Source organism: Zea mays, chromosome 1 (assembly GCF_902167145.1).
Source record: "Zea mays cultivar B73 chromosome 1, Zm-B73-REFERENCE-NAM-5.0, whole genome shotgun sequence".
Classification (NCBI taxonomy): Eukaryota; Viridiplantae; Streptophyta; class Magnoliopsida; order Poales; family Poaceae; genus Zea; species Zea mays.
The window spans coordinates 228,001,693-228,024,394 of NC_050096.1; the positions used below are offsets into that span (position 1 = coordinate 228,001,693).

Consider the following 22,702-nt stretch of genomic DNA (forward strand, 5'->3'; position numbering starts at 1 on the left):
TTTTACCCACCCACTAATCTCTTCCTAGAGGCACACAATCCAAAACTGCAATCATCCGCGCTACATGTGTATAAAAGCATGTACAAACTATATACTATATCACGGTTCTTCAAACTCTAAATATATCTAAGAAACTTCTTCATACATAACTCAATGTAGGTAAGTCTTATATCTTATTAATAACCCCTCAATATACGACTCATTTATATGAGTTGTATGAGTGAAAATATACAACTCATTTAGGGCATGTTCGGTTAGCTCTCAATCCATGTGGATTGAGTGAGATTGGTTGGGTTTAAATCACAAAGAAGTCAAACTTCTTATTTTTTTCAATCCCATCCAATCCATGGGTAAGGGAATTAACCGAACAAGACCTTATATGAATTGTATGAATGGAACATATCTAGACTTAGAGAATCGAGATATTACTTAACCAAAATACGTCTCTTTATTTTTTGTACTTACCCCTTAAGATATAGGGTTTTTAAGCTGGTATCCTCAGTTTTGCTAGTGTTCCTCATTTTACCCTTAGTTTTGTTTTTCTGCTCAGTTTTGTTTTTCTGCTCTATAACACTAGAAGGACAAAACTGAGAAAAAAAACACGACTAAGAATAAAAATGAGGACATTAGCAAAACTGAGAGCACCAACTTTAAAAACCCTAAGATATATGTTATTTATGTATTTATGTAGTAGGTTGTAGATGCCCTAAACACAAGCTACAGTCGTAGTTATTACAACATTACGAGCAATAGACGTATTCTTACACATGATAATTGTCGTCATTACACACAACCGCGACTTGACATCAGGTCAAGTATAGCTATATGACTTTAAAGTCCACAACCTACACTCGGTCGAAATATATTCTATACAAGGCCATACAAACAGGTACTAACCAGTGCCATCACATTAGGCATGCCAGATAGCATACAGAGACAATACCAGATCCCTACCAGCTCCCAGCTTCGGCTTATTCATATTCACAATCGCAACTAACACCACCAAACAACTCATAGGCTATGGGTGCGTGGGTGCCTAGGAGAAATCACGGTCTGGGAAGAGCAGTGGGGCGATGAGGGTCCAGATGTACAACCCGGCGGTGACCCATTCCGTGCAGATGCGCACCCAGACGGTCGTCCATCCAACATCCATCAGCTCGGAGCTCTCTGATGCAGCGCTCGTCCAGCCGGTCAGGAGCATGGCTGAATACATGCTTGCAAGGGCGAAGATGAGGTGGAAGAAGGTGTAGGAGTAGCTCACGGGTCGCGGTTCGCTTTCTTTGCCATCGCCTTTGCCGTCCTCCTCGTCACCGAGTAGCGGGTTTTTGGCTCCTGCATGCATTTTTTTTCATCACAGTGACAGTCGGCCAAGCATCCGGCTGTGCAGGCGGTTGTAATTGGAGAGTATCCTTACCAGATCTAGGAGATGATGGCGGTGAAAGGAATGTAGTCGAGGATCCAGCACGGACTGCTGAGTACACAACAGAGAGCACCGTAGTGAGCATCCCGAGTATAAGAGCACTCATTGAAACCTGCTTAGAATGCCTGTGAAGCCCATTGCACTCATAGTCATCCGGTTCACTCGAGAGACTCGTGTAGCACAGGTATGCGCAGTAAACAGAAATGACAGAAGCAGGCATAACGCTTCCATGGACCTGGGAAACAAAATGGTATTCCATTACGCATATAAACAACAACATTTATGAGGCATCAGCAGAAAACTCTATGGACCGATGCATTAGAAATTTGGATCATTAAGACAAATCAAATGATTCAGGTTTCTTGGAGCCTACCAATAGTTATTTCAAAATTGCACATAAATACTTGTTCTTATTATAGCTTGAAGAGATTTGATGTTTGAAGAGGTATGTTACCTGAGGATGTAAAGCAACTATTGCAAACGCAAAAGCAAGGATGAGTGTCATGACGATAAAGAACACATTGAGACCACAGTCATGACCGGATGGATTAAACCACATGAAGAGCACACCAGAGAAGGCCAATGTAGAAAGATAGCAAACCACAGTCACTACCAGCAAAGCTATTTCCCTGAAATATCAAATAAGATGCCGTGATCAACATCACAAGAGATAAAGTGTGTTCAAGCATCACTAGCTTGTGCTCAGCACACTAACCATTTCCGCTCTTCTTTCTCAACCCATGAGTCATTCCAATTATTTGTGAAGTCTAAAAGCATCACAACCTGTACTAGAAGAAAGAAGCCAGATCCAAACTTCGAAAGTACCTCTGCAAACCAATGTAAAAAAATAGTGAAACTTCACTGAAAAAGACAATTGGCTCATAAGGATTACAGGGCACCACGAGAATCTACCAGTAGTTAGAAATGCAAAAGGAGGTATATGTAGTGCAATCTATGAATTAACTGAAGCTGTCTGAAGTTCTCTGGCTTTGGAGATAATGTCAACACAAGGAAAAAAAAGAAACCGACAAATTGAGGTATCAGCCTGAACATAATCTATCGGTATTCGGTAATGCAAAACTTTCAAGCCCAAATACACAAGTGATAAAATTATCATGAAAAGAGATTATTTTAGATATCTGCAAACAATATTCATAAGCATCTTGTTACAACAAACATGTTAAGATATGCACACTCAAATTTGCACTAAAGATAGCATAATATGAATGATGAGGAAAACGAGGTTACTGACTTACCGTAAATAGTAATGACAATGTTCGGCACACAGAACATAAGAACAATGAGAACAGCCCATACAGCAATCTTTGCAATCCAGCCACCATGGTGCCAGGCATCTCGCCGGTCATTCTGGTCTTTCACACCAATCATCACGAGAGAAAATATTGCAAAGAACAAGAAGTTCCCCAGGCTTACACGAAGAACAGCATTCATTTGAAACCATTCTTCTGGTGGTGTTTGATCAAACGCATTTATCCCTGCAATGCAATACATTACAGACTTACTAGACCACTTACAGGACCATTAAATCAATGCCTCAAAAGTCCATCTGATTTATCATAAGCTCAATAATTTGATGGAACAAAATTCCAAAACAAAAATTCGACAGTTTTACAAATCAAACATTCTCTGCATCAGTACACCAGCATGCATTTATGGTAAATAGGCAAAGTTGTTCCCAGTGATGACAACAAGACCACACAAATCATCAACGATGCATGTGTCAAAATCATGCTGAAGTATTTTAAAAAAACATTAATGCCCTCTTAGGAAAAACGGATGGGATTTTTTTTCTTGAATCCTGTGTCTTCCTTTCAAAATTCCTACACAGTTCCCATGAAATTCCTTAAGTTTCAAAGAGGCTCTAAGGAGTAAACAGCCATCTGTGCTCGATTCTCAACCTGTGCAAGACTTATGGCTTATGAACATGCACTGTAACAAAAATCACAGTTCTAGATATTTACAGCACAAGAAAGGAATAACACTCAGGGGCTGTGCCTAAGAAAAAAAAACCTGGTAAATGTCAATCCCTTGTGGAAAGTTCTATAGCATCCTTTTGGTTTACATACCAGATGTCTTTTCTGTACAGCACCGAACTTTAAGGGATTTGCAATTTTGCCATCATCATCATTGGGCTTCACCACTTTGCCATTGGTCCCACAAATCATAGACAGACGGACTCACAAATCATAGACCGAGGTGGTATAATAGCAAAGAGTCAACACTTGTGGGTTGCAAAATTGCAAATATTAGAACTTTCGACAACAACTAGTAGCAACCTCTGCTGTTGTTGTCCAGAAAAAACCCTCTGCTGTCTGCAAGTACTCTATGGGAACGACGAAACAGTAAAATATTCAACTGAAGGAATGCATTTCATTTTGTGGAGCAAAAGGACACTCCACATTACTTTTCTGCATCTTAAGCCTTCAGGACATGGAGAAATTTAGTGAATCCTACACATTCGAGAGAGCAAATGTTTACAAATTACACGTAAAGCTCATGAAATTATCTGACTTCCGAACTCAAAATCATCATCTAGATCAAGCTAAAAACTGAAATCGTGCATGTTGAGGAACATAAAAAATGTTAAATGGATGACCCACAACAGTGACTAAAATAGGAGGCATCCGTGGCGGGATTTCTAGGGAATAAGTTTTAGTCCCATCATTTTATTCCATTTAATCCCTAATTTGCTAATAGTTTCCGTATTTGGCAACTTAGGAAATAAAATGAAAATTAGTCCCGGAAACCAACCATCCCCGAATTCCCCAAGTCAGCCCACAGCAAATAGGAGGCATTCGGTGGCGAATTCCCAGCCAAACAAAGGGTAAGGTCGATCTAGCGGCACGCTACATCGCAATTAACAAAATTAACTAGCACTGCCACAAAAATTGAAGATAGGAACTCCACGCAGGTTTATCGATCTTAGCAATTGGAGGGAGAAACAGCAAGAGCATTCAAAGGAAGAGAAATTAGGGCTATAGGATGGGGTTGGGGTTGCTGGAGAGAGAAGCAATTGTGGGACATACATGGGATATGCTTGAGGAGCGGCGCGGCGAACTGGCGGAGCAAGAAGGAGAGGATAAGGGAGGCGGCGAAGAGGCCGCAGTAAGCGAGGCGCGCGGAGCGGCGGGACACGGCCGATGCCGCCGACGTGCAGAGGTTGCAGGTGCAGCCCGCGCAGGCGGACGCCAAGCACGATGCGCACCACATCCTGCGCCGGCGATCCTCTCGCTCCCGCGTGCGGAGCCGGGCTCCTCTTTATCCTCGTCGGCTTTGGAGCCCGCTGAGTCCTCCCTCTCAAAGTCCCAGCTCTGTGGTGCTTAAAAAAAAGTCCCAGCTCTGTGCGACGGTGCCTATGCCTGTCTCGTGGATCTACAAATGGGAAATGGCAGCGTTGACGGGTTTCCTATACCCACTAATATTAATATAAAAAATAATGCATCCAATTAATATCTTTACTACTACTTATATTAGCAGTATAGACGTCCACACAGAACGTTCTGCCGCCGCAACCCGCAGCCACCCCGCAGGCAACCGCCCGCATCCGCGGCAGCGCCGCAGCCGCGGCTTCCATCAATCGCCAGCGCGCCCTCCGCACTCCTGCCATCCGAGGAAAGCCTTCCATCCATGGGGCCGTTGCTGCAATTCCCCCTGCGATCCGCGCTCCCTCCATTGCCCATGTGATCCGCGCTCCCTCCATTGCCACCACCTCCTCTCCCGAAATCTCGCACCGCGCGTCCGCGCCCCTACGCCACCACCTCCTCCTCCACTCCTCACTGCGCCGCCACCACCTCCTCCTCCTCTCCCCTCACTGCGTCGGCCCCTGGATCCTCGCCCCATCCTCTCCAACCGCCTCTGCGCCGTCCCCTGGATCTCGCGTCGCGCGTCCGCACCACGCCCACCGCACACGCCGCGATGGGTGGAAAGCTGTCCGCGGACCCCCCCTAATCTCTCGTTGCCCCAGCCTCTCCAACCGCCGCCTCATCCCCTCAAGCGCGTCAATAACTGGATCGTCAAGAACTCGTGGGGATACATCCGCCTCAAGCGCGACGTCGGCACCCAGGGCGATCTCTGTGGCATCACCATGAAGAACTCCCATCTGTGTCCGCGCCGCGCTATCCAAGGAAGGCGATTCATACGCCCCGGATCGACGCACGATTTGCGCTCTCTACGGAACAGTAAGTCAGCCTGACCACTCTCCCTCTGTTTCCCTCTCGCCGAGTTCTACTGGTTAGGGTTTTGGTCTCACGCCCTAGCAAGGCACATGTCTTCGCCTCCCCCTCCTCCAGTCGGCCTCCACCGCTCTTCTTCGGTGCCGAGGAGGAGATCCCAGGTGCTCGATGGAATGCCCAAAGGACACACGGTGACCCCCACACCAAACACTTCTTCCTCCACCGCTCTTCTGTCCAAGCACTACAGGCTGCATCCCAGGTGCTCGATGAAATTCCCAAAGGGCTACAGCAATAGTAATTCACATGAGTAGGATGCTTGATTTCTAATAAAAGGATAGTAATGTTTAACATGTGTTTTGTTTCTTCAGTATCATGGAGGCACCAACTTCGACAGGACCTCCGGTGGGTCGTTCATCGCCACTAGCAAATGCGTCGATCGACGAATACGGTAGGTCGTCATGACTGTTTCAGTTTCTGCATGTTCTAGTCCGCTGAGGCAGTCAAAAAATAATTAATTAGAACAATCAGCTTGACATGAAACTGGATGCCGAGGAAAAAACTGACAAGTAAATTGTGTGTCCAAGTTAGAAAACCAATGTATAGCAACTTGTAGTGCAAGTGGCGTAGTAAATATGTGTTCTGTAATCTGTAGCAGCTTGATTTTGTAGTCCTATAATAAGTTAACAACTAACAGACCACTTCTAAAGTAGGCTTAGAAACTGCATATGATTTATATTCAAGAATAGAAATAGGCACTATTAGTGTCGGTCCGATTAAAAAAGAGAAAAATGTTATGATGGACATGCTTTAATTATTCCCTTTAGCTGAAAAGCCACTCGGGAGGTACAAATACGACCAAATCATACTCTAGAACATGATTCAACAAATAAAACTTATAATGAGAAGTTTAGAATTTAGAAAATAAAATAGACATAATCATACTTACTCATTTCCGAAGTTCATCCACATTGGATGATAACCAACTAGTGCAGATATACCATTAACCACATGACCACTGGACACCACATGCCATTGGGTCCATGTGAGGTTGGCTGGGAGCGGGCCTGATAGGTTGCTGAAGACTAAAGTACTGGATATCCCATTGGTACATTGCTAACTGCAATGGAACCATGTTATATGTTGATTTGTAGTACAACAATTGTTGGTTTGAAGTGCTCTACAAACTGACGATTCTCCCAACTTTTTGATCGATTCCATGATCATATTCTTATAGAAGGCTTTTGCTTGCAACTTCTGGAAGCAGTAAGGGTACCAGTAATCACAAAAACAACTAACAGGAGAGGTCGACACCTTCCTGGATTCTCAAACCACAGCAAAGAAGAATGAACCGGGTAAGTGTTTGGGAATATGCAACATTAGAAACTTTAGTTATATCAGAATCAAGTGGAACAGAATCACAGAGTGAGACATGGAAGCATGAAGTAGCATAATGTAACCATCAATCCAAACAGACTTTTTATCATGATAAAAAATTCTGAGTTCATATCATGTTTTTAAAAGATCACACTCCAGAAAAGAGAAAACAACAAGCTGCCAAAATTCTAAATGTTTCCATAGGTCACAGAAATCAAAGTAAGCTTGCAGCGGTGGATCAAGCATGTCAAAGCACACGTGTACATTGTCAAAACTCAAAAACAACTAAAATGATATTGTTTGAGAATGGCATTACCACTAAAGCATTGATCCTCATTTATTTGATGGTTGTCATGTGAGTCTATTCACATCTTTCTTTTTTTGGATGATTCGTTTAAACCTCACTGTGTACAGGGCAGAATCACAGTCCCTGCATCGCTGGCTTGCCATGTTTTTATCTCTTTTGCCACATCCTAGGTCAACTATTGCTATTGCTTTGAGTTCAGATGGAAAAACACTTGCATCCACAAGATCATTTTATACAAACTGAACTGAAAGACATTTATTTTGTTAGTGGCAACCATACAGTGAAATTAATTGACTGTCATATAGGAGGTGGCACATGTTCTCATTTACATTAATTACATTCCTCAAACCTTTTAATTTATCTATGATCTATCTATGGTCATCATACCCTAATGTGATAATGTTGGACTGTCTTGTTCATATCGGTGTGGCATATCATTATGCTTGAGGTGGTGGTATGTACCTTCCATTAGGGAGGCCTCTTGACAACTTATGTCTCAGTAGGATGGCTCCCTCCAGAATTCATGTAACATGTGCATTAGTTTATGAGCCTTCACCAACAGGAAGGATCCACCAAGGAGTTTGTTCAACATGGATGAAGGTAGGCTCTTCTAAAAATTCCTTTGTTGGTCATTGAGCTCCTGAATTTCCAGCAATAACGAAGTTACTAATAGTATGATTTGTTATTCTTTGGTTTGATCATATGCTTGACAGAATACAATTCCTCTGGAATATAGCGAAGAATGCAGCTGGGCTCTCATCTTTGTGCGGTAGTCAAATTTCAAGTTACTTGCTGATTCGTCCACGCCTATTATCATGATTGGTCCTGGGACAGGGCTGGCTCCTTTTAGAGGCTTCTTGCAGGTTTGTTTTCCAAGAATCTAGTGGATGTGTATTTGCAAGGCTGCTTGAGAGTAGTTTAACTTATTCTTTCACTCCCTCCCTTCTGGCATGAAAGGTTAGCATTGAAACAATCTGGGGCAGAATTGGGCACTTCAATTCTTTTCTTTGGATGCAGGAACCGTAATATGGTAAGGGTCGCTGGTTATGAACACAATTGATTGTGTTATCGTTGTGTTTATCAGCAAAAATTGATAGAATTTGTTCTGAATTACCACCCTTCAGGACTACATATATGAAGATGAGTTGCAAACTTTCCTTGAGGAGGGGGCGCTTTCTGAGCTAATTGTTGCATTCTCTCGGGAAGGGCCAACGAAAGAATATGTGCAACATAAGATGGTGGAAAAGGTCAGATACAACATACACCCTTCCTTAATATACTGTCACTTTTTTGTTTCCTTGACCTCTTGTTTGCCTTCTTCCACAATGGATCTTGATTCTGAAGATGAAGACGAGGAGCTGAATGTTCCAGTAGTCAAGGAAAATGGTATTTATACCTTATCTGTTGCCTGTTTTTGCTGGTGGTGTTTTGGGTTGTTTGGATTATGAATGCATTTACTTGTCTCTAGGCAAAGCTGGTGGGAAGAAACAGAAAAGTCAAGAAAAGGTAGTTCCTTGAATTTTTCAAAAAGAAAGGTCATTCTTGGTTTCCTACCTATTATAGTTTCTTGGTTGTTCTATGAGAACATAGTTGAAGTAGAATTGGCTGTTGACAGTGATAGTCGCCTAGAGGGGGGGTGAATAGGGCGAAACTGAAATTTACAAATATAAACACAACTACAAGCCGGGTTAGCGTTAGAAATAAAAACGAGTCCGCGAGAGAGGGCGCAAAACAAATCGCAAGCGAATAAGTAAGTGAGACACGCGGATTTGTTTTACCGAGGTTCGGTTCTCGCAAACCTACTCCCCGTTGAGGAGGCCACAAAGGTCGGGTCTCTTTCAACCCTTCCCTCTCTCAAACGGTCCCTCGGACCGAGTGAGCTTTTCTTCTCAAATCAAAGCCGGGAACAAAACTTCCCCGCAAGGGCCACCACACAATTGGTGCCTCTTGCCTTGATTACAATGGAGTTTTGATCTCAAGAACAAGTGAGAAAGAAAAGAAGCAATCCAAGCGCAAGAGCTCAAAAGAACACAAGCAAATCACTCTCACTAGTCACTATGGCATTGTGTGGAATTTGGAGAGGATTTGATCTCTTTGGTGTGTCTAGAATTGAATGCTAGAGCTCTTGTAGTAGTTGGGAAGTGGAAAACTTGGATGCAATGAATGGTGGGGTGGTTGGGGTATTTATAGCCCCAACCACCAAAAGTGGTCGTTGGGAGGCTGTCTGTTCGATGGCGCACCGGACAGTCCGGTGCACACCGGACATGTCCGGTGCCCCCGCCACGTCATCACTGCCGTTGGATTCTGACCGTTGGAGCTCCTGTCTTGTGGGCCCGCCTGGGTGTCCGGTGCACACCTGACATCTACTGTTCCTTGTCCGGTGTGCCGGAATGGGCGCGCCTGACTTCTGCGCGCGCTGCGCGCGCATTTATTGCGCTGCAGGTAGCCGTTGGCGCGGAGAAAGCCGTTGCTCCGGAGTTGCACCGGACAGTCCGGTGCACACCGGACAGTCCGGTGAATTATAGCGGACTAGCCGTTGGAGTTTCCCGAAGCTGGCGAGTTCCTGAGGCCGTTCTTCCTTGGCGCACCGGACACTGTCCGGTGTACACCGGACAGTCCGGTGAATTATAGCGGAGTCGCCTTAGGAAATTCCCGAAGGTGGCGAGTTTGCGTTGGAGTCCTCTGGTGCACCGGACATGTCCGGTGGTGCACCGGACACTGTCCGGTGGCACACCGGACAGTCCGGTGCGCCAGACCAGAGGTGCCTTCGGTTGGCCCTTTGCTCCTTTGTTGAATCCAAAACTTGATCTTTTTATTTGCTGAGTGTGAACCTTTGACACCTGTATAATCTATACACTTGGGCAAACTAGTTAGTCCAATTATTTGTGTTGGGCAATTCAACCACCAAAATTAATTAGGGACTAGGTGTAAGCCTAATTTCCTTTCAATCCCCCCCTTTTTAGTGATTGATGCCAACACAAACCAAAGCAAATATAGAAGTGCATAATTGAACTAGTTTGCATAATGTAAGTGTAAAGGTTGCTTGGAATTGAGCCAATATAAATACTTACATGATATGCATGAATTGTTTCTTTCTTATTTAACATTTTGGACCACGCTTGCACCATATGTTTTGTTTTTGCAAACTCTTTTATAAATCCTTTTCAAAGTTCTTTTGCAAATAGTCAAAGGTAAATGAATATGATTTGCAAAGCATTTCTCAAGATTTGAAATTTTCTCCCCCTGTTTCAAATGCTTTTCCTTTGACTTAAACAAAACTCCCCCTAAATGAGATCCTCCTCTTAGTGTTCAAGAGGGTTTTGATATGCCCTTTTTGAAATGCTACTTTCTTCCCTTTTTGAACACAATAGGATACCAATTGAAAATATTCAACACTAAGTTTTTGAAATTGGTGGTGGTGCAGTCCTTTTGCTTTGGGCTCTTACTTTCTCCCCCTTTGGCATGAATCGCCAAAAACGGAATCATTAGAGCCCTTGAAGTGCTATCTTCCCCTTTGGTCATAAATAAATGAGTCAAGATTATACCAAAGATGAAGTTCGGTCCTTTTGCCTTGGGCTCTTACTTTCTCCCCCAAAGACAAAGTCCTTTTCTTTGATGCTCAGGCTTTTCTCCCCCAAGAATGGAGAAACTCTTGGAGCGACGGCGAAGGATGAGTTACGGAGTGGAAGCCTTTGCCTTTGCCGAAGACTCCAATACCCTTTCAATATACCTATGACTTGGTTTGAGATAGACTTGAAAACACATTAGTCATAGCATATGAGAGAGACATGATCAAAGGTATATATAAAAGAGCTATGTGTGCAATCTTAGCAAAAGAAATTGCGCGAATCAAGAATATTGAGCTCATGCCTAAGTTTGTTAAAAGATTGTTCATCAAGAGGCTTGGTAAAGATATCGGCTAATTGATCTTTAGTGTTAATGTAAGAAATCTCGATATCTCCCTTTTGTTGGTGATCCCTAAGAAAATGATACCGGATGGCTATGTGTTTAGTGCGGCTATGCTCGACGGGATTGTCGGCCATTTTGATTGCACTCTCATTATCACATAGCAAAGGGACTTTGGTTAACTTGTAACCGTAGTCCCGCAGGGTTTGCCTCATCCAAAGTAATTGCGCGCAACAATGGCCTGCGGCAATGTACTCGGCTTCGGCGGTGGAAAGAGCGATCGAATTTTGCTTCTTTGAAGCCCAAGACACCAAGGATCTTCCCAAGAACTGGCAAGTCCCCGATGTGCTCTTCCTATTGATTTTGCACCCCGCCCAATCGGCATCTGAATAACCAATCAAATCAAATGTGGATCCCCTAGGATACCAAAGCCCAAACTTAGGAGTATAAGCCAAATATCTCAAGATTCGTTTCACGGCCGTAAGGTGAGCTTCCTTAGGGTCGGCTTGGAATCTTGCACACATGCATACGGAAAGCATAATATCCGGTCGAGATGCACATAAATAGAGTAAAGAACCTATCATCGACCGGTATACCTTTTGATCCACGGACTTACCTCCCGTGTCGAGGTCGAGATGCCCATTGGTTCCCATGGGTGTCTTGATGGGTTTGGCGTCCTTCATCCCAAACTTGTTTAGAATGTCTTGAGTGTACTTCGTTTGGCTAATGAAGGTTCCCTCTTGGAGTTGCTTCACTTGGAATCCTAAGAAATACTTCAACTCCCCCATCATAGACATCTCGAATTTCTGTGTCATGATCCTACTAAACTCTTCACATGTAGACTCGTTAGTGGATCCAAATATAATATCATCAACATAAATTTGGCATACAAACAAGTCATTTTCAAGAGTTTTAGTAAAGAGTGTAGGATCGGCCTTTCCGACTTTGAATCCATTTGCAATAAGAAAATCTCTAAGGCATTCATACCATGCTCTTGGGGCTTGCTTGAGCCCATAAAGCGCCTTAGAGAGCTTATAGACATGGTTAGGATACTCACTGTCTTCAAAGCCGGGAGGTTGCTCAACATAGACCTCTTCCTTGATTGGTCCATTGAGGAAGGCACTTTTCACGTCCATTTGATAAAGCTTAAAGCCATGGTAAGTAGCATAGGCCAATAATATGCGAATTGACTCAAGCCTAGCTACAGGTGCATAGGTTTCACCGAAATCCAAACCTTCGACTTGGGAGTATCCTTTCGCCACAAGTCGAGCTTTGTTCCTTGTCACCACACCATGCTCGTCTTGCTTGTTGCGGAAGACCCATTTGGTCCCTACAACATTTTGGTTAGGACGTGGAACTAAATGCCATACCTCATTCCTAGTGAAGTTGTTGAGCTCCTCTTGCATCGCCACCACCCAATCCGAATCTTGGAGTGCTTCCTCTACACTGTGTGGCTCAATAGAGGAAACAAAAGAGTAATGTTCACAAAAATGTGCAACACGAGATCGAGTAGTTACCCCCTTATGAATGTCGCCGAGGATGGTGTCGACGGGGTGATCTCGTTGGATTGCTTGGTGGACTCTTGGGTGTGGCGGCCTTTGCTCTTCATCCTCCTTGTCTTGATCATTTGCATCTCCCCCTTTATCTATGCCGTCATCTTGAGGTGGCTCATTTGATTGATCTTCTTCTTCATCAACTTGAGCCTCTTCCTCATTTTGAGTTGGTGGAGATGCTTGCGTGGAGGAGGATGGTTGATCTTGTGCACTTGGAGGCTCTTCGGAATCCTTAGGACACACATCCCCAATGGACATGTTCCTTAGCGCGATGCATGGAGCCTCTTCAATACCTGTCTCATCAAGATCAACTTGCTCTACTTGAGAGCCGTTAGTTTCATCAAACACAACGTCACATGAGACTTCAACTAGTCCAGTAGACTTGTTAAAGACCCTATATGCCCTTGTGTTTGAGTCATAACCAAGTAAAAAGCCTTCTACAGTCTTAGGAGCAAATTTAGATTTTCTACCTCTTTTAACAAGAATAAAGCATTTGCTACCAAAGACTCTAAAATATGAAATGTTGGGCTTTTTACCAGTTAGGAGTTCATATGATGTCTTCTTGAGGATTCGGTGAAGATATAACCGGTTGATGGCGTAGCAAGCGGTGTTGACCGCCTCTGCCCAAAACCGATCCGAAGTCTTGTACTCATCAAGCATGGTTCTTGCCATGTCCAATAGAGTTCGATTCTTCCTCTCCACTACACCATTTTGTTGTGGCGTGTAGGGAGAAGAGAACTCATGCTTGATGCCCTCCTCCTCAAGGAAGCCTTCAATTTGAAAATTCTTGAACTCCGTCCCGTTGTCGCTTCTTATTTTCTTGATCCTTAAGCCGAACTCATTTTGAGCCCATCTCAAGAATCCCTTTAAGGTCTCTTGGGTTTGAGATTTTTCCTGTAAGAAGAATACCCAAGTGAAGCGAGAATAATCATCCACAATAACTAGACAGTACTTACTCCCGCCGATGCTTATGTAAGCGATCGGGCCGAATAGATCCATGTGTAGGAGCTCCAGTGGCCTGTCGGTCGTCATTATGTTCTTATGCGGATGATGAGAGCCAACTTGCTTTCCTGCCTGGCATGCGCTACAAATCCTGTCTTTCTCAAAATGAACATTTGTTAGTCCTAAAATGTGTTCTCCCTTTAGAAGCTTGTGAAGATTCTTCATCCCAACATGTGCTAGTCGGCGATGCCAGAGCCAGCCCATGTTAGTCTTAGCAATTAAGCATGTGTCGAGTTCAGCTCTATCAAAATGTACTAAGTATAGCTAACCCTCTAACACACCCTTAAATGCTATTGAATCATCACTTCTTCTAAAGACAGTGACACCTACATCAGTGAATAGACAGTTGTAGCCCATTTTGCATAATTGAGATACAGAAAGCAAATTGTAATCTAAAGAATCTACAAGAAAAACATTGGAAATGGAATGGTCAGGAGATATAGCTATTTTACCAAGACCTTTGACCAAACCTTGATTTCCATCCCCGAATGTGATAGCTCGTTGGGGATCTTGGTTTTTCTCGTAGGAGGAGAACATCTTCTTCTCCCCTGTCATATGGTTTGTGCACCCGCTGTCGAGTATCCAACTTGAGCCCCCGGATGCATAAACCTACAAAACAAGTTTAGTTCTTGACTTTAGGTACCCAAATGGTTTTGGGTCCTTTGGCATTAGACACAAGAACTTTGGGTACCCAAACACAAGTCTTGGAGCCCTTGTGCTTGCCCCCAATATATTTGGCAACTACCTTGCCGGATTTGTTAGTCAAAACATAAGATGCATCAAAAGTTTTAAATGAAATGTTATGATCATTTGATGCACTAGGAGTTTTCTTTCTAGGCAACTTAGCACGGGTTGGTTGCCTAGAGCTAGATGTCTCACCCTTATACATGAAAGCATGATTAGGGCTAGAGTGAGACTTCCTAGAATGAATTCTCCTAATTTTGCTCTCGGGATAACCGACAGGGTATAAAATGTAACCCTCGTTATCCTGAGGCATGGGAGCCTTACCCTTAACAAAGTTAGACAATTTTTTAGGAGGGGCACTAAGTTTGACATTGTCTCCCCTTTGGAAGCCAATGCCATCCTTGATGCCCGGGCTTCTCCCACTATAGAGCATACTTCTAGCAAATTTAAATTTTTCATTTTCTAAGTTATGCTCGGCAATTTTAGCATCTAATTTTGCTATATGATCATTTTGTTGTTTAATTAAAGCCATATGATCATGAATAGCATCAATGTTAACATCTCTACATCTAGTGCAAATAGATACATGCTCAACGATAGATGTAGAGGGTTTGCAAGATTTTAATTCTACAACCTTAGCTTGTAGCATGTCATTCTTAGTTCTAAGGCCGGAAATAGTAGCATTGCAAACATCAAGATCTTTAGCCTTAGCAAGCAATTTTTCATTTTCAATTCTAAGGCTAGCTAGGGAAGCATTCAACTCATCAATCCTAGCAAGTAAATCAACATTATCATCTTTAGGATTTGAAGTTGAAACATTGCAAACATGAGAATCAACCTTAGCATTTAAACTAGCATTTTCATTCCTAAGGTTGTCAATCATCTCACGGCAAGTGCTTAGCTCACTAGATAATTTTTCACATTTCTCAATTTCTAGAGCATAAGCATTTTTAACCTTAACATGCTTCTTATTTTCCTTAATAAGGAGGTCCTCTTGGGAATCCAAAAGGTCATCCTTTTCATGAATAGCACTAACTAATTCATTTAATTTTTCCTTTTGAGCTATGTTAAGGTTGGCAAAAAGGGAACGCAAATTATCTTCCTCATCACTAGCATTATCATCACTAGAGGATTCATATTTAGTGGAGGATTTAGATTTAACCTTCTTTTTGCCGTCCTTTGCCATGAGGCACTTGTGGCCGACGTTGGGGAAGAGAAGCCCCTTGGTGACGGCGATGTTGGCGGCGTCCTCGTCGTCGGAGGAGTCGCTAGAGCTTTCATCGGAGTCCCACTCTCGACAAACATGGGCATCGCCGCCCTTCTTCTTGTAGTACCTCTTCTTCTCCTTTCTTCTCCCCTTCTTGTCGTCGCCTCGGTCACTGTCACTTGATATAGGACATTTAGCAATAAAATGACCGGGCATACCACATTTGTAGCAAACCTTCTTGGAGCGGGACTTGTAGTCTTTCCCCCTCCTTTGCTTGAGGATTTGGCGGAAGCTCTTGATGACGAGCGCCATTTCCTCATTGTCGAGCTTGGAGGCGTCTATTGGTTGTCGACTTGGTGTAGCCTCCTCCTTCTTTTCCTCCGTCGCCTTGAATGCGACGGGTTGAGCTTCGGATGTGGTGGGTTCGTCAAGCTCGTTGATCTTTCTCGAGCCTTCGATCATGCACTCAAAACTTACAAAATGCCCGATAACTTCCTCGGGGGTCATTTTAGTATATCTAGGATTACCACGAATTAATTGAACTTGAGTAGGGTTAAGGAAAATAAGAGATCTTAGAATAACCTTAACCATTTCATGGTCATCCCACTTTACGCTCCCGAGGTTGCGCACTTGGTTCACCAAAGTCTTGAGCCGGTTGTACATGTGTTGTGGCTCTTCCCCTTTGCGAAGCCGGAACCGACCGAGCTCCCCCTCGATCGTTTCCCGCTTGGTGATCTTTGTTAGCTCGTCTCCCTCGTGCGCGGTTTTGAGCACATCCCAAACCTCCTTGGCGCTCTTCAACCCTTGCACTTTGTTATACTCCTCTCTACTTAGAGAGGCGAGGAGTATTGTTGTCGCTTGAGAGTTGAAGTGCTCGATTTGGGCCACCTCATCCTCATTATAATCCTTATCCCCTACAGACGGTACCTGTGCACCAAACTCAACAACATCCCATATACTTTTGTGGAGTGAGGTTAGATGAAATCGCATTAAATCACTGCACCTAGCATAATCTTCACCATCAAAAGTTGGTGGTTTGCCTAATGGGACGGAAAGTAAAGGTGCATGTTTAGAAATGCGAGGATAGTGTAGGGGGATCTTACTAAACTTATTACGCTCTTGGCGTTTAGAAGTTACGGAGGGCGCATCGGAGTCGGAGGTTGATGTTGATGAAGTGTCGGTCTCGTAGTAGACTACTTTCCTCATCCTCTTTTGCTTGTCCCCACTCCGGTGCAGCTTGTGGGAAGAAGATCTTTCCTTCTTCTCTTTGTGGTGAGAAGAAGATTTCTTCTCCTTCCCTTTGTTGGAGGAGCTCTTCTTCTTCTCCCTCCTTTTGGTGCGGGACTCTTCCGATGAAGTGCTCCCGTGGCTTGTAGTGGGCTTTTCGCCGGTCTCCATCTCCTTCTTGGCGTGATCTCCCGACATCACTTCGAGCGGTTAGGCTCTAATGAAGCACCGGGCTCTGATACCAATTGATAGTCGCCTAGAGGGGGGGTGAATAGGGCGAAACTGAAATTTACAAATATAAACACAACTACAAGCCGGGTTAGCGTTAGAAATAAAAACGAGTCCGCGAGAGAGGGCGCAAAACAAATCGCAAGCGAATAAGTAAGTGAGACACGCGGATTTGTTTTACCGAGGTTCGGTTCTCGCAAACCTACTCCCCGTTGAGGAGGCCACAAAGGCCGGGTCTCTTTCAACCCTTCCCTCTCTCAAACGGTCCCTCGGACCGAGTGAGCTTTTCTTCTCAAATCAAAGCCGGGAACAAAACTTCCCCGCAAGGGCCACCACACAATTGGTGCCTCTTGCCTTGATTACAATGGAGTTTTGATCTCAAGAACAAGTGAGAAAGAAAAGAAGCAATCCAAGCGCAAGAGCTCAAAAGAACACAAGCAAATCACTCTCACTAGTCACTATGGCGTTGTGTGGAATTTGGAGAGGATTTGATCTCTTTGGTGTGTCTAGAATTGAATGCTAGAGCTCTTGTAGTAGTTGGGAAGTGGAAAACTTGGATGCAATGAATGGTGGGGTGGTTGGGGTATTTATAGCCCCAACCACCAAAAGTGGCCGTTGGGAGGCTGTCTGTTCGATGGCGCACCGGACAGTCCGGTGCACACCGGACATGTCCGGTGCCCCCGCCACGTCATCACTGCCGTTGGATTCTGACCGTTGGAGCTCCTGTCTTGTGGGCCCACCTGGGTGTCCGGTGCACACCGGACATCTACTGTTCCTTGTCCGGTGTGCCGGAATGGGCGCGCCTAACTTCTGCGCGCGCTGCGCGCGCATTTATTGCGTTGCAGGTAGCCGTTGGCGCGGAGAAAGCCGTTGCTCCGGAGTTGCACCGGACAGTCCGGTGCACACCGGACAGTCCGGTGAATTATAGCGGACTAGCCGTTGGAGTTTCCCGAAGCTGGCGAATTCCTGAGGCCGTTCTTCCTTGGCGCACCGGACACTGTCCGGTGTACACCGGACAGTCCGGTGAATTATAGCGGAGTCGCCTTAGGAAATTCCCGAAGGTGGCGAGTTTGCGTTGGAGTCCTCTGGTGCACCGGACATGTCCGGTGGTGCACCGGACACTGTCCGGTGGCACACCGGACAGTCCGGTGCGCCAGACCAGAGGTGCCTTCGGTTGGCCCTTTGCTCCTTTGTTGAATCCAAAACTTGATCTTTTTATTTGCTGAGTGTGAACCTTTGACACCTGTATAATCTATACACTTGGGCAAACTAGTTAGTCCAATTATTTGTGTTGGGCAATTCAACCACCAAAATTAATTAGGGACTAGGTGTAAGCCTAATTCCCTTTCAGACAGCTATGAAGTTACTCTGATGTCATGTCAGAATTTCTTCAACCACTATTTTTACCTAGGAACAATCTTGTATATCCTGTGAAGCCATCTCACATCTTATTGTGGAAAAAAGAGTTAATTGATTCAGCATAGTAAAGCATAAGAATATTTTGGAAATTAGATCATGCTTCCAAAAAATACTTGTCTTTTTCATATTCTTATTTAGAAATTAGATCATGCTGCTTTTGCATCATAAGAAAAAAAATAGCCATGATTATTAGCCCCTGTAAACAACGAACCATAAGCATCATTGTGACCCATCTCACCTCAGCATCCCAGATACGACCAGTCATCAAAGAAGTCTGATGTGTTTGGATTTGGGGTTCTGTTAGTCAAGTTGATCACTGGTTAGAAAGCGTTGGATTTTGGAAGAGTAGCAAAACAGAAAGGTAGAGTGCTCGACTGGGTAGGCATGCATCTTGTGTTTACTTATCCAATTTCAGATTTTCTTTAAAACTTATAGATAAAAATCGCCTATGTTTCCTTTATTATATTTTATACCTTGTTTTGCTTTGCCCTTCAGTTCAGTCTCTTGAGAGTTCTTTGAGAATTGCAAGCTTTTGTCATTGCCATGACCATGTTTCCAGGTTAAGAAGGTGGACAAAGGCCTGGGTAGCAACTAGGACATGGTTGAGTCAGTACCACCTATCTCACTGGCCTAGAATGTCCGAGGTGATCAGGATGTTGGAAGGAGACAGGCTCACAGAGAGATGGGAGGTGTCGCAGAACGTGGACACGCCAGAGTTCGTCTCATCGGAGCTCCTACTTCAAAAGTACATGGATTTTGCAGCGGACGAATGCTCGCTTGGTGTAGAAGCCATGGAGCTCTCTGGACTAAGGTGACCATCTGATCGATCGGATCGGCCATCGCACAGGTCGCATAGGTGTCTTGCCATATCAAGCCTATATTATTGTTGTATTACATTGGACAGATAGGGAAGGGAAAAAATCCAGTGAATTGTAGGGTGTGATCTGTCTGCCTATACTTGTGGTGGCATTCATTTGTGCAAATGATTTTGATATATTGATGTCGAGAATATATATGTTGTTTATTTCTATGTAATCGTTGCACACTATAATTTTATCAAACAACTTTTGTATTGTTGCAAGGGGCGACAAAAATCCGGTGGATTGTAATGTGTGATTTGTCTATATATAGTTGTGGTGGTATTCATTTGTGCAAATGATTTGTGGTATATTGATGCCGAGGATATATATGTTTGTTTTTATGTAATTGTGCGTACGTGGCAACGCACGGGCACATACCTAGTATATTATTAAGCCAGTATAAAAAGGTGATAACTAATTTTAGTTTAAACTTTATTATATGGAGTTTATTTTACCTAGAGTTTATTTTAACTAGAACATATTCAATTAATAATATTATAAAACATATTTATAAGTTAGGTTGATTTTAATGTGGATTTTTTTAAAACTTGAGTTTGCGGGTATGGACAGTGGAAGAATAAATTCATATCCATATACTTGTTAAGTTTTCATTTGAACCCATTAACTAAACATATAGATAGAGAAATTAGTTCAAACTATGCTATAATAGAGCAAAAAAACTACTGGGTTTCGGATAGCGAGTATTCATTGCCATCTTTACGTGGATAGCTTATTCCACACACCATGCCCCATTGATCGCCTGCATCTAGGTTGGTAATGCATGATATAATTGTTTCTTTACAATTTGTTTGAGCTCTTAAATAATTTTAGTTTAAAAATAAATAGAAATAAAGTTTGATCTTAATTTGATCTAACTCTTAGATTTTATATTGTAAAATTTAAAGCTCATTACTACCCCTATCGACAACAGCATCGGATGCTAATTCCTTCTTTAAAAAGTGTTTATCTTAGTTTAATTGTCTTTCTCTTCACTCTTACTTCCTCTATTCTTTTAAAAACGTGAGGGTCAAACTTTCTTAAAATTTAATTAAAAGATATTGTCGGTACCGTGTAACCGGGTACCCACTTGTACTGTGTCAAAACATATACCCATGTGATTAGCTCTAACCGCATGCTGAGTAACTGAGCAGCCGAGCTCACGGGTCCAGACCCGCCTAACAGGACTACTGGCATCGAGGCTAGCTCCCCACTCGGGGAGAGGTCCGGTGCTACCACGTGTCCCTAGGGTGAAAGTGCTCATGGACCACTACCATGGGTCCGGACCCCCTTAGGTGGGACTTGGATCCCTACGTATGTCGTCTGGACCTCATGGGCGGGTCCTTAACCTCCACGAGTACTATCCGAACCCCCGCACAAGGGTCCCGGTCTTCCCCGCCTGGCATCCAGACCCCCAGTAGATGGGACCCAAGTCTTCAGGCCAACATGTGTGCCCTTAGTTCCCATTTTCCACTCGGGCTAGGGTCCGGTGCCGCCACGTGGCTCATAGACACGTGGCAGGAGCCTTCGGCTAGAAGCAAAACCGTCGCACGGTTTGGGAAATGGAGACGAGTCCGATTTGGGAGCTAGGTAGAGCTTCTACAGGAGCCAGGTCCGGTTTGGGAGCCCTCCTATATAGGCTCTTAGACTTATTTTTCTTGCTGAAACTTTGTCACAAGTGGCCTTCAACTTAATTCACCAAACTTTCCGTGTCAGCTATAGTTTGACGAAAATTTGGTATAACAAACTGTGGCACCAACCAATAGGCCTTAGGGGATAATTGGGACTGCTCTAGGTTCCAACTCCAGCATGGAGCTATAGTTTATAATATAACTTTAAGTAGTCTAAAAGGTATTTTTAATTTAAATAATAAACAAATGGCTTATATAAATGTCTTTTAAAAGTTCACAACTCCAGCTCCACGATTTTCTAGAGCACCTAATGACCTACTCTACTAACTCTACCAAATTTTCCGGAGCTAGAGCAGTCCCAAACACCGCCTTAATAAAAATTGACTATCTAGTTATCTGTCAATTAGTTAGCTGAAGGTTTAACTAAAAATAGCCCATCTATTAATACTCACTAGTACAATGCCCTTCCCTTGAAGCACATAATTTGACAAAATATTAGTGTACAACGATTATATCAAAACGAGCAATACATATTATCGTCAACCTTAATATGTTACAAATAATTTATTAATATCCAATACAAAACTAAACTCGGGATCTGAAATGCATGCTCCTCTCCCTCAACTGTTTAACCACACATCGTCAGCGGCGACACCTCCTTTCTCCTCTCCCTCGGTTGTTCTTGCACCGCTGCCTACATGGGTGCATGGAGGCAGAGAGTCACAACAGCGGTTCGAAAGTATGCCAATGGAGGGAGGTCAATGTTCTATGGTGATACAACTGGGTGAGGGAGATGGAGATGGGAAAAGATGGGAAGTTGGGGGGTCAATATACGACGATAACAACAAGAAGGAGGAGGAAGCACTCATGATGGTTGCATGGTTGGTTGCGCATGTAAGAGATATGGCACATCTTATCTGGTTGTTAGGCAAGACATGGGAGACAAAACATATCTATGTGATTTAAAGGAGTACAGATGTTTGAATACACTAGATTAATTTAGCTATTTTTCTACTAGATAAAACTTAACTCTTGTATTAAAGAATTCTAAGCTTGTGAAAAAAATATTAGCAATATTTGTATTCTAGATAAACTTATTATGTTTTTATATATGTTCTGTTAAGATTTAAAATATTTGACTTCTAAAAAAGTGAGAATGGTGTTTTTATGACTTATGGGATAGAGAGAGTAACTCATCTCTACTTTAATAAAGCACCACTTTCAACAGTCGTGTGTTGCCCCCTCTCCCCGCTCTGCGTTATTCGTCCCATCCCCCTCCCCAACACACCATTGAATTCAACCCCCTTCCCGAGTCAACTCAATAAGATCGGTGTAGGCAGGGCAACAACCACCATGTGGGCGGCGTGTGAGGCATGCCAGACGATGGTCACCAGCATCGGTCGTCGCTCCGCCTGCTTCACCTAATGCGGCCTCTTCACGCTCTCACTCTTCGCATTCTAGGCGCTCCGCAAGGTCGTCGCGCCCCTCCTCTAGTTAATCCCATGTGCATGGCCCTGACCCGAATCCCTACTGAAAGTTCCCTTTGCACGGGAACAAGATCTTGGATGTCGCCTAGAGGGGGTGAATAGGCAAATGAAAATTATCACCGAAAACTTAGAAATTCTTACGTTACTGGAAGTCTGATCGCAGCAGTATGAAGATCACATCGAGTAGGTTGTAGCAGAATCGAAGTC

At 43.7% G+C, this 22,702-nt stretch overlaps 3 protein-coding genes and 1 pseudogene across 4 annotated transcripts; 3 read left to right on the forward strand and 1 right to left on the reverse strand.

Moving 5' to 3' along the window:
* Positions 1–457: 457 nt before the first annotated feature.
* Positions 458–4,834, reverse strand: LOC100191916 (uncharacterized). 2 transcript variants are annotated; one of them, XM_008675432.3, is made up of 7 exons: positions 4,468–4,834; positions 3,508–3,891; positions 2,677–2,916; positions 2,136–2,247; positions 1,875–2,049; positions 1,415–1,655; positions 703–1,332 (listed from the first exon to the last, which is right to left on the reverse strand). In XM_008675432.3, exons 3-7 carry the CDS (start codon positions 2,870–2,872, stop codon positions 1,037–1,039), a joined length of 1,020 nt encoding a protein of 339 aa, XP_008673654.1. In that variant the 5' UTR covers positions 2,873–2,916; positions 3,508–3,891; positions 4,468–4,834; the 3' UTR covers positions 703–1,036. The 2 variants fall into 2 exon arrangements, with proteins under 2 accessions (NP_001130812.1, XP_008673654.1); NM_001137340.1 differs by lacking the exon at positions 3,508–3,891 and having other exon boundaries at positions 458–1,332; positions 4,468–4,659.
* Positions 4,835–4,877: 43 nt separating this feature from the next.
* On the forward strand, positions 4,878–6,893 carry LOC118473162 (extensin-like). Its single transcript, XM_035961892.1, has 3 exons — positions 4,878–5,619; positions 5,731–5,872; positions 5,982–6,893. The coding sequence occupies exons 1-3, from the start codon at positions 4,878–4,880 to the stop codon at positions 6,073–6,075; spliced, it is 978 nt and encodes a 325-aa protein (XP_035817785.1). The 3' UTR covers positions 6,076–6,893.
* An 890-nt stretch (positions 6,894–7,783) lies between these two features.
* LOC109943506 (NADPH--cytochrome P450 reductase-like) lies at positions 7,784–8,753 on the forward strand (annotated as a pseudogene).
* On the forward strand, positions 8,563–19,601 carry LOC109943507 (protein NSP-INTERACTING KINASE 3-like). The gene is made up of 3 exons (XM_020546724.1): positions 8,563–8,680; positions 8,763–8,800; positions 19,080–19,601. The coding sequence occupies exons 1-3, from the start codon at positions 8,678–8,680 to the stop codon at positions 19,333–19,335; spliced, it is 297 nt and encodes a 98-aa protein (XP_020402313.1). The 5' UTR covers positions 8,563–8,677; the 3' UTR covers positions 19,336–19,601.
* Positions 19,602–22,702: the final 3,101 nt, after the last annotated feature.

Excerpts from the sequence above, each read along its gene's own strand:
- LOC100191916 (NM_001137340.1), bottom strand. The coding sequence starts at position 4,651 with ATGTGGTGCGCATCGTGCTTGGCGTCCGCCTGCGCGGGCTGCACCTGC. Across the intron at positions 2,917-4,467 it reads GCTCCTCAAGCATATCCCAT|GGATAAATGCGTTTGATCAA; the intron begins GTATGTCCCACA and ends ATTGCATTGCAG. Across the intron at positions 2,248-2,676 it reads CATTGTCATTACTATTTACG|AGGTACTTTCGAAGTTTGGA; the intron begins GTAAGTCAGTAA and ends ATTGGTTTGCAG.
- LOC118473162 (XM_035961892.1), top strand. The coding sequence starts at position 4,878 with ATGCATCCAATTAATATCTTTACTACTACTTATATTAGCAGTATAGAC. Across the intron at positions 5,620-5,730 it reads TTTGCGCTCTCTACGGAACA|TCGGCCTCCACCGCTCTTCT; the intron begins GTAAGTCAGCCT and ends CCCCTCCTCCAG. Across the intron at positions 5,873-5,981 it reads CACTACAGGCTGCATCCCAG|TATCATGGAGGCACCAACTT; the intron begins GTGCTCGATGAA and ends TTGTTTCTTCAG.
- LOC109943507 (XM_020546724.1), top strand. Across the intron at positions 8,801-19,079 it reads AACAGAAAAGTCAAGAAAAG|GTTAAGAAGGTGGACAAAGG; the intron begins GTAGTTCCTTGA and ends CCATGTTTCCAG.